The 11,817-nt window shown below is 37.0% G+C and overlaps 1 protein-coding gene across 1 annotated transcript; it reads left to right on the top strand.

Moving 5' to 3' along the window:
- Window positions 1-3,165: 3,165 nt before the first annotated feature.
- LOC124632168 (membrane alanyl aminopeptidase-like) lies at window positions 3,166-11,581 on the top strand. The gene is made up of 14 exons (XM_047166876.1): window positions 3,166-3,282; window positions 4,651-5,165; window positions 7,359-7,514; window positions 7,740-8,057; window positions 8,187-8,370; window positions 8,508-8,749; window positions 8,923-9,112; window positions 9,191-9,383; window positions 9,532-9,632; window positions 9,720-9,899; window positions 10,005-10,186; window positions 10,422-10,736; window positions 10,857-10,926; window positions 11,043-11,581. The coding sequence occupies exons 1-14, from the start codon at window positions 3,280-3,282 to the stop codon at window positions 11,436-11,438; spliced, it is 3,045 nt and encodes a 1,014-aa protein (XP_047022832.1). The 5' UTR covers window positions 3,166-3,279; the 3' UTR covers window positions 11,439-11,581.
- The last annotated feature ends 236 nt before the right edge of the window (window positions 11,582-11,817 follow it).

The raw sequence follows: 11,817 nt of genomic DNA, 5'->3' as shown, positions 1-11,817 counted from the left end.
TTTGATTTACACCGATTTAAGCCTGGAAGACCGTCATTATATACTTCTTAGCATTTATACAGCTACTGTACAAATTCAATAAAGCTAGGTCATTTGTGTATGTGCCTTTTTACTTTTTTAATTATAAGAACTGCATTGGCACAATGCTGCATGGTTTTCTAAATTAATTATTATAATTTTGTGTTGTTTTTGTATGCTACATAATTTGTTGTTTTTGTATGTAATTTGTATAAAATCTCTGGATATCATTTTGAAAATACTTTTGAAAAGGCATTAATGACAGTTATGATTCACAAGCATTGAATTGCTCGTTCATTCTGATAGTGAAGTTAAGCCGGCAATAAATGAAAAATGCAGTAATCTGCCGCAATAAGGTAAAATATTTAAAAAAAAGCGTTCCTAGTCTTTTTTTTTTGTATAAGGATAGTTTTCTGAAGTCAAATATTTGTAGGTAAAAACTCTGGAATATGCTCGCGAAAGTGATAAGCAACTCATCACTTACAGACAGAAAAGAAAAACAAAATCCATCCTCCGAGCCTTTTTCAGTCTAACCGGTTGTAGCTGGGTACCAGTGCTTTACAAGAAGCGACTGCCCTATCTGACTCCCTCAATTCAGTTACCCGGGCAACCCAATACCCCTTGGTTAGACTGGTGTCAGACTTACTGGCTTCTGACTACCCGTAACGACTGCCAAGGATGTTCAGTGACAGCCGGGACCTACAGTTTAACGTGCCATCCGAAACACAGTCAATAAAGAAGAACAAAATATGAACAAAAAATAAGGTCAATTTATTTAGTGGACTTGCTTACTTAATTTGTAGCTTGTGAAACCACATCTAAAAAATTCATATATTTATGACAATATCTTCTTTGTGAAGTTAATATTATTTTAATAACAAAGGGGACTTTTCGAATAACACTGGTTAAAAGTGGAGTGACCTCGACGAGGACAATTTAAAGAATGAAGCTCATCGCGTGAACAGTGCAACTGATAAATATTCACTAATGTAAAGTATGATTCATTAACCAAAAATAATACGTGAGCCAATAAGACCATTACTGATATTAAGGAAAATTTCATACTAAAAATTATTCACAATGATACAGTCAGGTTCAAAAATATTAAGAAGGTAAGATATCGTTTCTTTCGAATGATTTTAATAGGCGATTCTTCTCATCAGATCAACTCTTTGAAACCGTACTCCTGGCTGCTCGCCGGTTTCATAAAAATATGTAGGACCTGTCTACTTCCATTTTTTTGATAATCGTTTAATTATTGTTGAGTTCCATGTAAGGTTTGACAAAAAATTACAAATACAAAAATATGTACTTCGTAAATAATAATAAAATGACAACTTGAAAACACACAAACAGAGTACCTATAGCCATTTTTTTTATACGCAGGTATTTGAAATCAATAGATACGGACGAATTGAGAACCTCCTACTTTTTATCGAAGTCGGTTAAAAAAAACTTTCAAGTTGGATTGGTTGTTTCACTCCGTGTTAGAAATTTGTAAAGTACCTACGTCAGATCAGATTCATCTATTTTTAAAGTTTTTTTTTTTGTTTTGAGAGACTTTTACTGAGTACTTACTTGATTTGATTGTTTTGGAAAGTACGATACACCGTAGGTCCCGGCTGCGATTTGAACATCTTTGGCAGTCGTTACGAGTCGTCAGCAGCCAGAACGCCAGGCAAGCAGTATTGCCGAGGCATATTGCGGTGCCCGAGTTGAAGAGGTCAGAAAGGCAGTCGCTCCTTGCCGACACCAACATAGTTGAGAGAAGGCTAGGCAGAATTGAGACTACTTCCCTTGATAATTGAACTTATTCTGAAACCTACACCTGGCATTTCCGAATCTATTCATATGTCCAGTGAAGACCCGAACAATTTATGATACAGAACTAGAATATGGCTCTGGAACACCAAGGGTTCTAGAAGGAACATGGTTAAGTTTTCTCAGAGTCTGACACTATGTTACATTGAATTCGCATGAGGGGTCTAAGGTAATTTTCCAGTTATGAAGGTAAACACAGTGAATTTACCACAAATAAGGAAGTTCTCAATTCGTCGCCCCAAAAACGTCTGGATCAATTTGCTAAATTATTTTTTGTTTAATAGGGTTTACTTCCCAAGTGGTCCCATAGTCGTCAAGTCAGAATCTGATGGGCTAGCCTTGAGATATTGAGGACCACATTCAAAGTTGTACTCATACACAGGGTCAAAGCTTAACAGTTAGGTATCTGTGTGAAAACATTTCAAAACAGTTAAGGTTTAAAGCTGACCTGATGATGAAGATGAGAGAGAGAGTTGAGGGAACTCCGCAACGGTATGTATTAACTACCTCGTGTTTGGACTTATTATATTCGTATTGATGAGCACTTTTCATTAGTCTATATAAATAAAAGAAAGTCGTGTTAATTACACTTTTTATAACTCAAGAATGGCTGAAACTTTTAAGCTGAACCGAGAACACATACGTAGGGTAGTTTTTATTACCATCCGGGACGCGGGTGAAACCGCTTGCAGAAGCTAGTATAGGTTTAAAAACACTGAAAAGCTAAGAATATATTAAAAAAAAAACAACTATTAACACGTTGGGCGGCTGGATCAAGGGATTGATTCAGAAGGCAGTACTCCTTGATACGGCGCGTATTGTGAGGAGGTTTCTGTCTCTGGGACCCTAACCACCGGTACCTTGGACCCTGTGCCCGATATCGGTGGCCATCTATATTTTATATTTTTAAATGTTTTCTTATTTTTTTTTTATAATCTAATATTTAAAAATATAAATAATATGTTGAAAGATAAATAAATGCAGTTAAAAAGGACTTCTAAAAACGAAGTCGGTGTTTAGTTGGATGCAGCTATGTTTTTTCAAACATTTTGAGGTCATAGATATGAAGTTGTAGTGGCAGGAGCTGGATGCGAGAAGCCGAAAATCGATCTCAGTGGCGTGCACTTGGAGAGGCCTATGTCCAGCAGTGGACTGCAATAGCCTGATGATGAGATATGAAGTTTTGAACATGAGTTATTAATGAAATCGTAATCTTAATTCTCGAAAAATATGAGTGATCATTCATTTCCCCTTATACTATTGTTGTTCCTTGAAAACTGTGTACCTAGTACCACTATCTCATAGATATTGATAATCAGATGATTAACTAAAATGTAATTTGGATAAGATATATAGGTATATGGGCTTATTTAGATACAGATAAATTAGTTATTTTTTGGGTTCTTGCTTATTCTTGTTTTTGACCAGCGTGGAGTCACAATGGTAAGCGTTTTATGAAATTTTAATTCTTCAAACTAAAAATATTTTTGTTTATTTAATCGATTTTATATTTATAAGCCTAAAGTTAGTTTTCGAATAATAATGGTATCCCCAAAATATAATTTAAAAAAATATATTTTCGAAATAGATATTTACCAAATTGTTATTGGATGATTTACGAATAAATACCTCATCATTAATCGTTATATATTTTTTTCGTTATATATTTATTCGGCTGGAGAGTCTCCAGGCCCTTCATGATTAAGAAAAAACCAGTGAAATAAATTCTCAAATCGGTTCACTACTTTTGGAGTGTCACAAACAAACAAAAAAAATCTTTTTTTTATTTTAGGGTAGATTAATTTATAGGAAAAATCTTTAAAAAACGATGTCTAATAATAATCATTAATTGTAGCCAATAAGCCTGATATTGTGGTGATAGATCGATTAGCGCGCCGCGCGATGATAGTCGATGTCGCCGTTCCGCATGACGAGAACCTTGTGAAAGCTGAGAAAGAGAAACAAATAAAGTATCTCGACTTAGCGCACGAGGTTGTCGCCATGTGGAGTGTCGACACGGCTGTTGTTGTGCCGATTGTCGTTACGGCCAATGGTTTAATAGCCAAGAGCCTCGACGAACACCTCAGGAGGCTCTCGTTGGGCGGCTGGATCAAGGGACTGATTCAGAAGGCAGTACTCCTTGATACGGCACGTATTGTGAGGAGGTTTCTGTCTCTGGGACCCTAACCACCGGTACCTTGGACCCTGTGCCCGATATCGGTGGCAACCTATTTTTTATATTTTTAAATGTTTTTTATTTTTATATTTAATATTTAAAAATGTAAATTATATGTTCTAAATAAATAAATGAATAAGAAAAAATCATTGTTACGTAATTATCTACTTAATAATATTATTCAAGTATCAATATCTATAGTTGAAGAGATATAATCATATCTGGTTTAAACATGCTATGTTAATTGAATTACAGGAAAAATACTTAACCGTTGATTAAATCTTTTTGACGGCGATTAATATCTACTTTCTATTTGGGGTTTTGATAGTTATCAAAGGATCTCATATCGCTATCTTTTCTACAAATAATAATTTATTTTTTATGGATTTATGATGAAATAGAGGTATCTGGGGGCACGGTTGTGCACCCGCCAAGACTGGCATTAAACACGCAAAAACAACCCTAGATTTTCTATCATATCTGAAAGCATTTAAACTGAATAGACAGAGATATTTTCGCATTTAAATTTTTCAGTAAAAGGGATCAATAATCATTAGTAGAAAAGTAGATTTTTGTCACCCAAAATTTGTAAAATCGACCGTTTTGGCAATATTTCAACTGCTTAAAATTTTCAGGCGAACCGCTGGTACACCCTCCTTTTGGGGGCCGCTCTTCTGCAGAGCGTCCTCTCCTTCGGTCCTATTGAAGTGACAGACGACGAATGGGCTGAATACAGAAACCTGATGCGGGACCCCGCTTACCGCCTGCCCACGACTACGAAGCCTAGCAACTACGCCGTCAACCTTACACCATACTTCACTGGCACCACCTTAGCTTTCACCTTTGAGGGCTCAGTACGCATCACCATTACGGCCACGCAGGCTAATGTCAACGAAATTGTGCTCCATTGCAATGACTTGACCATCGAATCGGTCATGGTGGCTACCGAAGCTAGCCCAAATGTTAATCTTATTGCAAGCGGACAGACTTTTGTCTGCGATCCTGTATACAGTTTTCTAAGAATAAGGACCGCATCAGCCTTGAATATTAACACGAATTATATAATCACGAGTAACTTCAGAGGCAACCTTCAAACGAACATGAGAGGTTTTTACAGGAGTTGGTATGTCGACTCTAGTGGTACCAAGAGGTAATTCTTTTTTGTACAATTTTTATTCCAAATTCAAAATCATTATTTTTTTGCAAACATGGGTACATGGAGATCTTATAGCTACATAAAAAATGCGATTGACCATATCCTACCATAAGGCATGCAAAAACTTTTTCGAAATAAGCCGTTTATCTTTGATGTGTTTATAGCATCAATAATCGTGTTTTGGTGAAGGCTTAGCAACATATTGGGTTTGTAGTTAGATACTGATAAGATACAACATATTTATTTGGCTTTGAATAGGTTTCAGTGCTTTCGTTATGTAATAATGTATTACAACCTCGTGGCAGTCTTGAGGTTTCACCTTGTGTGCGGGACGAGCTTCTTCAGGACGAGTAGTTTTTGAGCAGTAAAATAAGCTGTTGGTCAATACAATAATGAACACTTCAATGGACCTTGTATTACCACGGAAAAAAGCATGTTTCATTTATTTTCTAAAAACAATTGATCACGATATCTAATAGCTTTATCTTCTCTATCTTGTTACCCTTTAGCGCACATTGCAAAACTTTAAGTCGGCCGATAGTTGGTTTAGTCTCATAAAACAGTATGAAGATGAATGGTAGTACGCACACTACAAAGTTCAAGTATTTATTCGGTATCAGACCGATTGAAAATTTTAATAGTATCAAGATGTTGCGTGAAGAAGTGTCAGACTCTTACTGACTAAAACCAACATCACCTTATTATAAAACGTGCTTTTAAGAAGTACCCGCTTTAGTAATAGCTTTAGTCCACTAATTCTTTTCGGGACGGTCGTTTAAAGGTGGTAGAGAAGCTGGTACTTTTTTAAAACCACGTTTAATAATAAGATGGATTATCCTTCTTAAGCCCTTTATACACCAGAATCACGGCATCTCTTTCGAACAATCCCGCAGCTTGCCAGGCATTGGGTCAACTGTCGGCTGACTGTTTAGTCTGCAGTGTGAGGGTACTATAAGTCGTTACCAAAATCCCATTCATTCCGCAAGAAATTTCACCCAAATTAGTTCGGTAATTTTCTTTGTAAGATTAAGTAATATCAAATCAAACAAGTAAAACTCACGTTTTCATCTAAAGTCATAATAAGTAAGGATGACTCATTATCATCATCATCCGAGCCTTTTTCCCAACTATGTTGGGGTCGGCTTCCAGTCTAACCGGATTCAGCTGAGTACAGTGCTTTACAACAAGTGACTGCCTATCTGACCTCCTGAACCTAGTTTCCCGGGTAACCCAATACCCCTTGGTTAGACTGGTGTCAGACTTATTGGCTTCAGACTACCCGTAACGACTGTCAAGGAAGTTCATTGACAGCCGGGACCTACAGTTTAACATCCATCCGAAACACCGTCATTGGTGTCTAAGATATACTTAGAAAGTACATACAAACTTAGAAAAGTTGCATTGGTACTTGCCTGACCTGGAATCGAACTCGCTCCCTCATATGTACTTGAGAGGTTGGTTCTTTACCTACTAGGCCACCATGACATGGATGTAAGGATGACTCACTTGATAGTTTTATCGTTAAGGAAAATTTTCGAGATACAAAAATATTATTTTCTTGTCTAAATGACTAAATGATAGACTGAATCACTGATATGGGTGATAGGTAATCACTTTTCATTTAATTATTATCTAAGCAATTAATGGTAACCGACTTTCCAAAAAAGAGGAGATTTTCAGTTCGGTTGTTTGTATTTTTTATGTTTGTTTTTCCATATCTCCATCGCTTACCAACCAATGTGATAAATTTCTCCACGGCACCCAAAAGTTTTTTTTTTGCTTTTAATTTTTCTTTTGTGAAGTTATTTTTATATTACACAAGACATTGATCATATTGATATAAAAAAAATGTACAATAAATATAATACATTTCGTTTTCGTATTTTTACCCAAGCCCCGAGGGAACTACTTTCTACTCTCGCTTGGATTAAAAGTAAACTATATATTATTCAGATATATAATATTTATTCTAAATTAATAGGTTTAACTAGCTTATGAAAACTCTCTACAAGTGCGTTCAGAAGTATAATCCACACAAAATTTGTGTGATTATTGTGCTTCTCGTAAAAAAATAGTTACACTCAGATCAGGTTCTTAATATATCCATCGATCAACCTATTTTATTTTTTCTATATAATTTTAGTAGATGTGTCAATTTCAAGGTTTTAATTGTTCCAACTTTTTTAGATGGATGGCAACGACCCAATTCCAGCCTGGCCATGCTCGCCAAGCCTTCCCCTGCTACGACGAACCAGGATTCAAAGCCACTTTCGATATTACCATCAACAGGGAAGCCGACTTCAGCCCAACCCTTTCCAACATGCCCATTAGAACCACAACTCCGTAAGTACCTATTTTCTTCATGTAATATGTTTATTCTCAGTTGGTAAACGAACTAGGATCTTCATTGATGTACGACAATATATTGCAATAGCAAAGTTTTTGCTTTAGAATAGTTTAGCGTTGCGTAGAACTCTTAATTGGAGGAGTCAGTCACAGTGTTTAAACCGTTATCACAAATGTTGTAGTAGTAAAGCTAACATATATCTTCTTTTGCAAATCTTTCAGCCTCGCAACCGGCAGAGTTGCTGAGACGTTCCACACCACTCCCGAAACATCTACGTACTTGATTGCTTTTATAGTATCGCACTATAGTCAAGTAGCTTCAAACAACAACCAGCAGAGGCCTTTCCATATCTATGCTAGAGACAATGTTGGGGTCCATGGAAACTTCGCCTTGGAAATTGGAGTGCCTCTCTTGGAAGTCATGGAGCGCTATACAGAAATACCTTACTATGGCATGGCTCAAAACATGAACATGAAGCAAGCTGCTATCCCTGACTTCTCAGCTGGTGCCATGGAGAACTGGGGACTTTTGACTTACAGGTAAAATTATCTTTTCCTTGTCGTGAGTTCTTAATCATTTGCATTCTTATTATCTTTATTTGGTTACTGCTAAGTTGTATCTTCGATAAATACATCAGCGGAATATTTTAACCGTTTCATTGTTTACAGGGAGGCTTTGATTCTGTTCGATCCCGTGAATACCAACAACTTCTACAGACAGCGTATCGCCAACATCATTTCTCACGAAATCGCTCACATGTGGTTTGGAAACCTCGTCACATGCGCTTGGTGGGACAACCTTTGGCTGAACGAAGGTTTTGCACGATTCTACCAGTACTACTTGACTGGCGTGGTAAGAATTAGTTTATGAATAAAATAATTACGTTATATTTCTCTCTCTCTTCTCTCTAACTCTTTTTCATTTGGTTTCAACCAGTTTTATAGTATTTCCAGTATTTTTAAACCATCCTTTTTGCCTCTTTTTACCAGGTCGCTCCTGAAATGGGCTTCGAAACTCGTTTCATAGTGGAACAGCTGCACGTGTCGATGTTGTCTGACTCCCTTGACTCTGCTCACGCCCTCACCAACCCCAATGTGAACGACCCTACTACTGTCAGCGCACACTTCTCCACCATCACTTATGCCAAAGGCGCCAGCATCATCAGAATGACACAACACTTACTGGGCAACAACACTTTTGTGAAAGGCCTTAGGACTTACTTGAAAGACAAGTAAGAATGGTTCCTCTTTTTGGTCTTAACAAAATACTTCTTTTTATCTTATTTTATAACAGTTTGTAATGAATTCTATCACTAAGTTCGTGTAGTGTAATGTAAATGATGATGTATTAAATTATGCCCGAAAAAGTACTCAAATACATGTATTTTTTCTTGTAAATTTGCAGTGCCTACGGTGTCGCTGAGCCCCGTCACTTGTTCACTGCCTTAGACGCTGCTGCAACCGCAGACAATGCTCTCGCCAACTATGGTGGTATGACCATCGATCGTTACTTCAGAAGCTGGTCAGAGAAAGCTGGTCATCCATTGTTGACTGTGTCCATTGACCACTCCTCTGGACGTATGACCATTATTCAAGTGAGTCGACAACACCTGTATTATAAATCTAAAAATGTTCGTCTCTTCTAAAGATAATTAGCGAATTCTTTCTTTTAGACCCGATTTGAGCGCAATACTGGTGTATCAACAGCGACCGACAGTCTTTGGGACATCCCCATTACTTGGACTAGGGCAGGATCTATTGACTTTGACAACCTGAAACCTACGCAATTCATCAGTGGTGTTTTGACTATCATCGACAGAGGAACCATTGGCAGGGAATGGGTTATTTTCAATAAGCAGCAAACTGGTAATTAAGTTTAACAATCGTATACATGGATTTTGATGTATTTTGTATCCTTTCCTATTGAATTAAGTTATAATATACATATTAGTTGGAAGTTAGCTTCTGATTATATGTTTGAAGAACTACATTTTATGAATCTAAATATTTTCAGGTTTCTATAGAGTTAACTACGATCAAATCACTTGGGGTCTCATCACTCAAGCTCTTAGGAGTAACGTGAGGCTATCAATCCACGAATATAACCGTGCTCAGGTAAGTTGATTTACTTCAATTAGCACATTCGACAATGAACAAAATAAATGTTCTATTGTGTGTAAAATGTATCTATTTTTTTCGTAGATCGTCGATGACGTTATGTTGTTAGCTCGAGCTGGCATTATGACCTACAGCAGAGCCTTGAACATTCTCTCCTTCCTTAAATTTGAAGATCAATATGCTCCTTGGGGCGCAGCTATTACTGGATTCAACTTCGCCCTCCGAAGATTAGCTCATGATGTTACAGCTCACCAGAAACTGAGGGTAAACATGTCTTATACTTAAAACATAACTAGCATGCTTGACGATATTAGAAGTATTTAGTATTATTTGATGTTTTTTTGCTAAATTCGTTTTAAATCTTTTTAGAATGAAATCTTGGATTTGAGCACGGCCATCGTTAATCGTTTGGGCTTCAGCGAGCCAGCTGTTAGCAATTTCATGGACGACCTTCTCCGCATGAACGTCATGACTTTCCTTTGTGACATCGGCCACCAGGGGTGCATCACTGCTGCTAGAACTAGCTTTGCTACCTGGAAGAACGGTGGAGTGTAAGTGTGGCTGAATTTGCAAATCATTAAATCATCCTTGGATCTTGCAATTTTTTTCTAGAAAGCAAGCTCCTCCGATATCCTGATTGTTATTGGAAGAATTGATTCAAAACTTTTTTAACATCACAAAAAATATTTTCCATAATAAACACACAAAACTAATCATCAAACAAAAAAAAAATAGCCATAATTTTTTATATCCATTGCTTTTTATATCCATTGCTTTTTGTTTTAGTGTCCCACCCAACATGCGTCCATGGGTGTATTGCAATGGAGTGCGCTACGGAGATCAATCTGACTTCACTCACTTGTGGAATCGTTACACAGCATCTGACGTTGCTAACGACAAGCTGGTAATGTTGTCGGCCGCTGGTTGCACTCTTAACCAGGCCAGCTTGAACATATTCCTCAATGCCATCGTGTCTGGAGGCGATGACATCAGGCCTCAAGACCACAGCGCAGCTATCGCAGCGGCTGTCCGCAGTAATGAAGTGAACACTATGAGAGTATTCACATGGCTGCAAGCTAATGTGCAACAGACTATAAACACGTACGTATAACTTATATATTTTGTAGTCAATTTACTGTCAACCAGTCTATCAAGTTTTACTAGAAATGATTTATTTAGATTATAGGTAAAACCTAATGTGTCAACTATTTTATGTTACAGTCTGGGAAGCGTCAGTCCTATTTTGAACGAAATCACAGCTCGCCTATTGAATGAAGCCCAAATCACTCAGGTAACATTGTTGCAAATGTCGTTTTTGAAAATAAATCAATTTCAATTAACTCATTTTATTATTCCAAATATAATCTTTTAGCTGCAGTGTTATAATATTTTATTATTTTTTTCTAGGTTCAAACTTGGTTGAATGCAAACCAGAACTTAATTGGTACTGCAGCTCACACTAGCGCCACAAATGGCATCGCCACGTCTAGGTCCAATATTCAGTGGTACACACAGAGGGTTCCCGAATTCAACGTATACTTTGAAACTGGATATGTTGAAGAAAACTTCGCTGACACTACAACTACCAGTACGACTACGACTACGACAACTACTACGACCACTACAGCAGCTCCTACGACTACGACAACTACAGAGGCGCCTACGACAACAACTACGACCACTACGGGAGCGCCTACGACCACAACTACAGAAGCTACAACAACACCTGTACCTGGCTCAGCAAACATCGCCACTCTTAGCATCGTCACAATGATCGTGACTCTCGTTGTTAATATGGCTTAAATTTTATTTGTATTTTAATATATAACTGTATTTTAACAATAGCATAACATAATGTAATGTATTTTGTAACTATATTTATGACAATAATATTAATATTTTTTTATTAAACTGATATTAAAATATATTGGTTGATTTTTTTCTAAGGTCGTTTGTTTTTTTTTTTTTACTGAAATCCTCTTGGCATGAGCATGGCATCCTATTTTTATCAAAATCATAAATGAGCAATAAAATATATTCAAGCATTACAATATTTACTTTACTCAATTTTTCACATAAAAAAACGGTTGTCTGTAAAGTCGGTTTACTGACGATAGTCGAACGTGACAACGTCATAAGAAATTGATCGTCAGATGTCGAACGTTGCCGAACGCGGAGGCCG

Source organism: Helicoverpa zea, chromosome 7 (assembly GCF_022581195.2).
Source record: "Helicoverpa zea isolate HzStark_Cry1AcR chromosome 7, ilHelZeax1.1, whole genome shotgun sequence".
Lineage (NCBI taxonomy): Eukaryota > Metazoa > Arthropoda > Insecta > Lepidoptera > Noctuidae > Helicoverpa > Helicoverpa zea.
The sequence above is the reverse complement of the archived record's forward strand: the minus strand, read 5'-3'. Positions and strand labels throughout refer to the sequence as shown.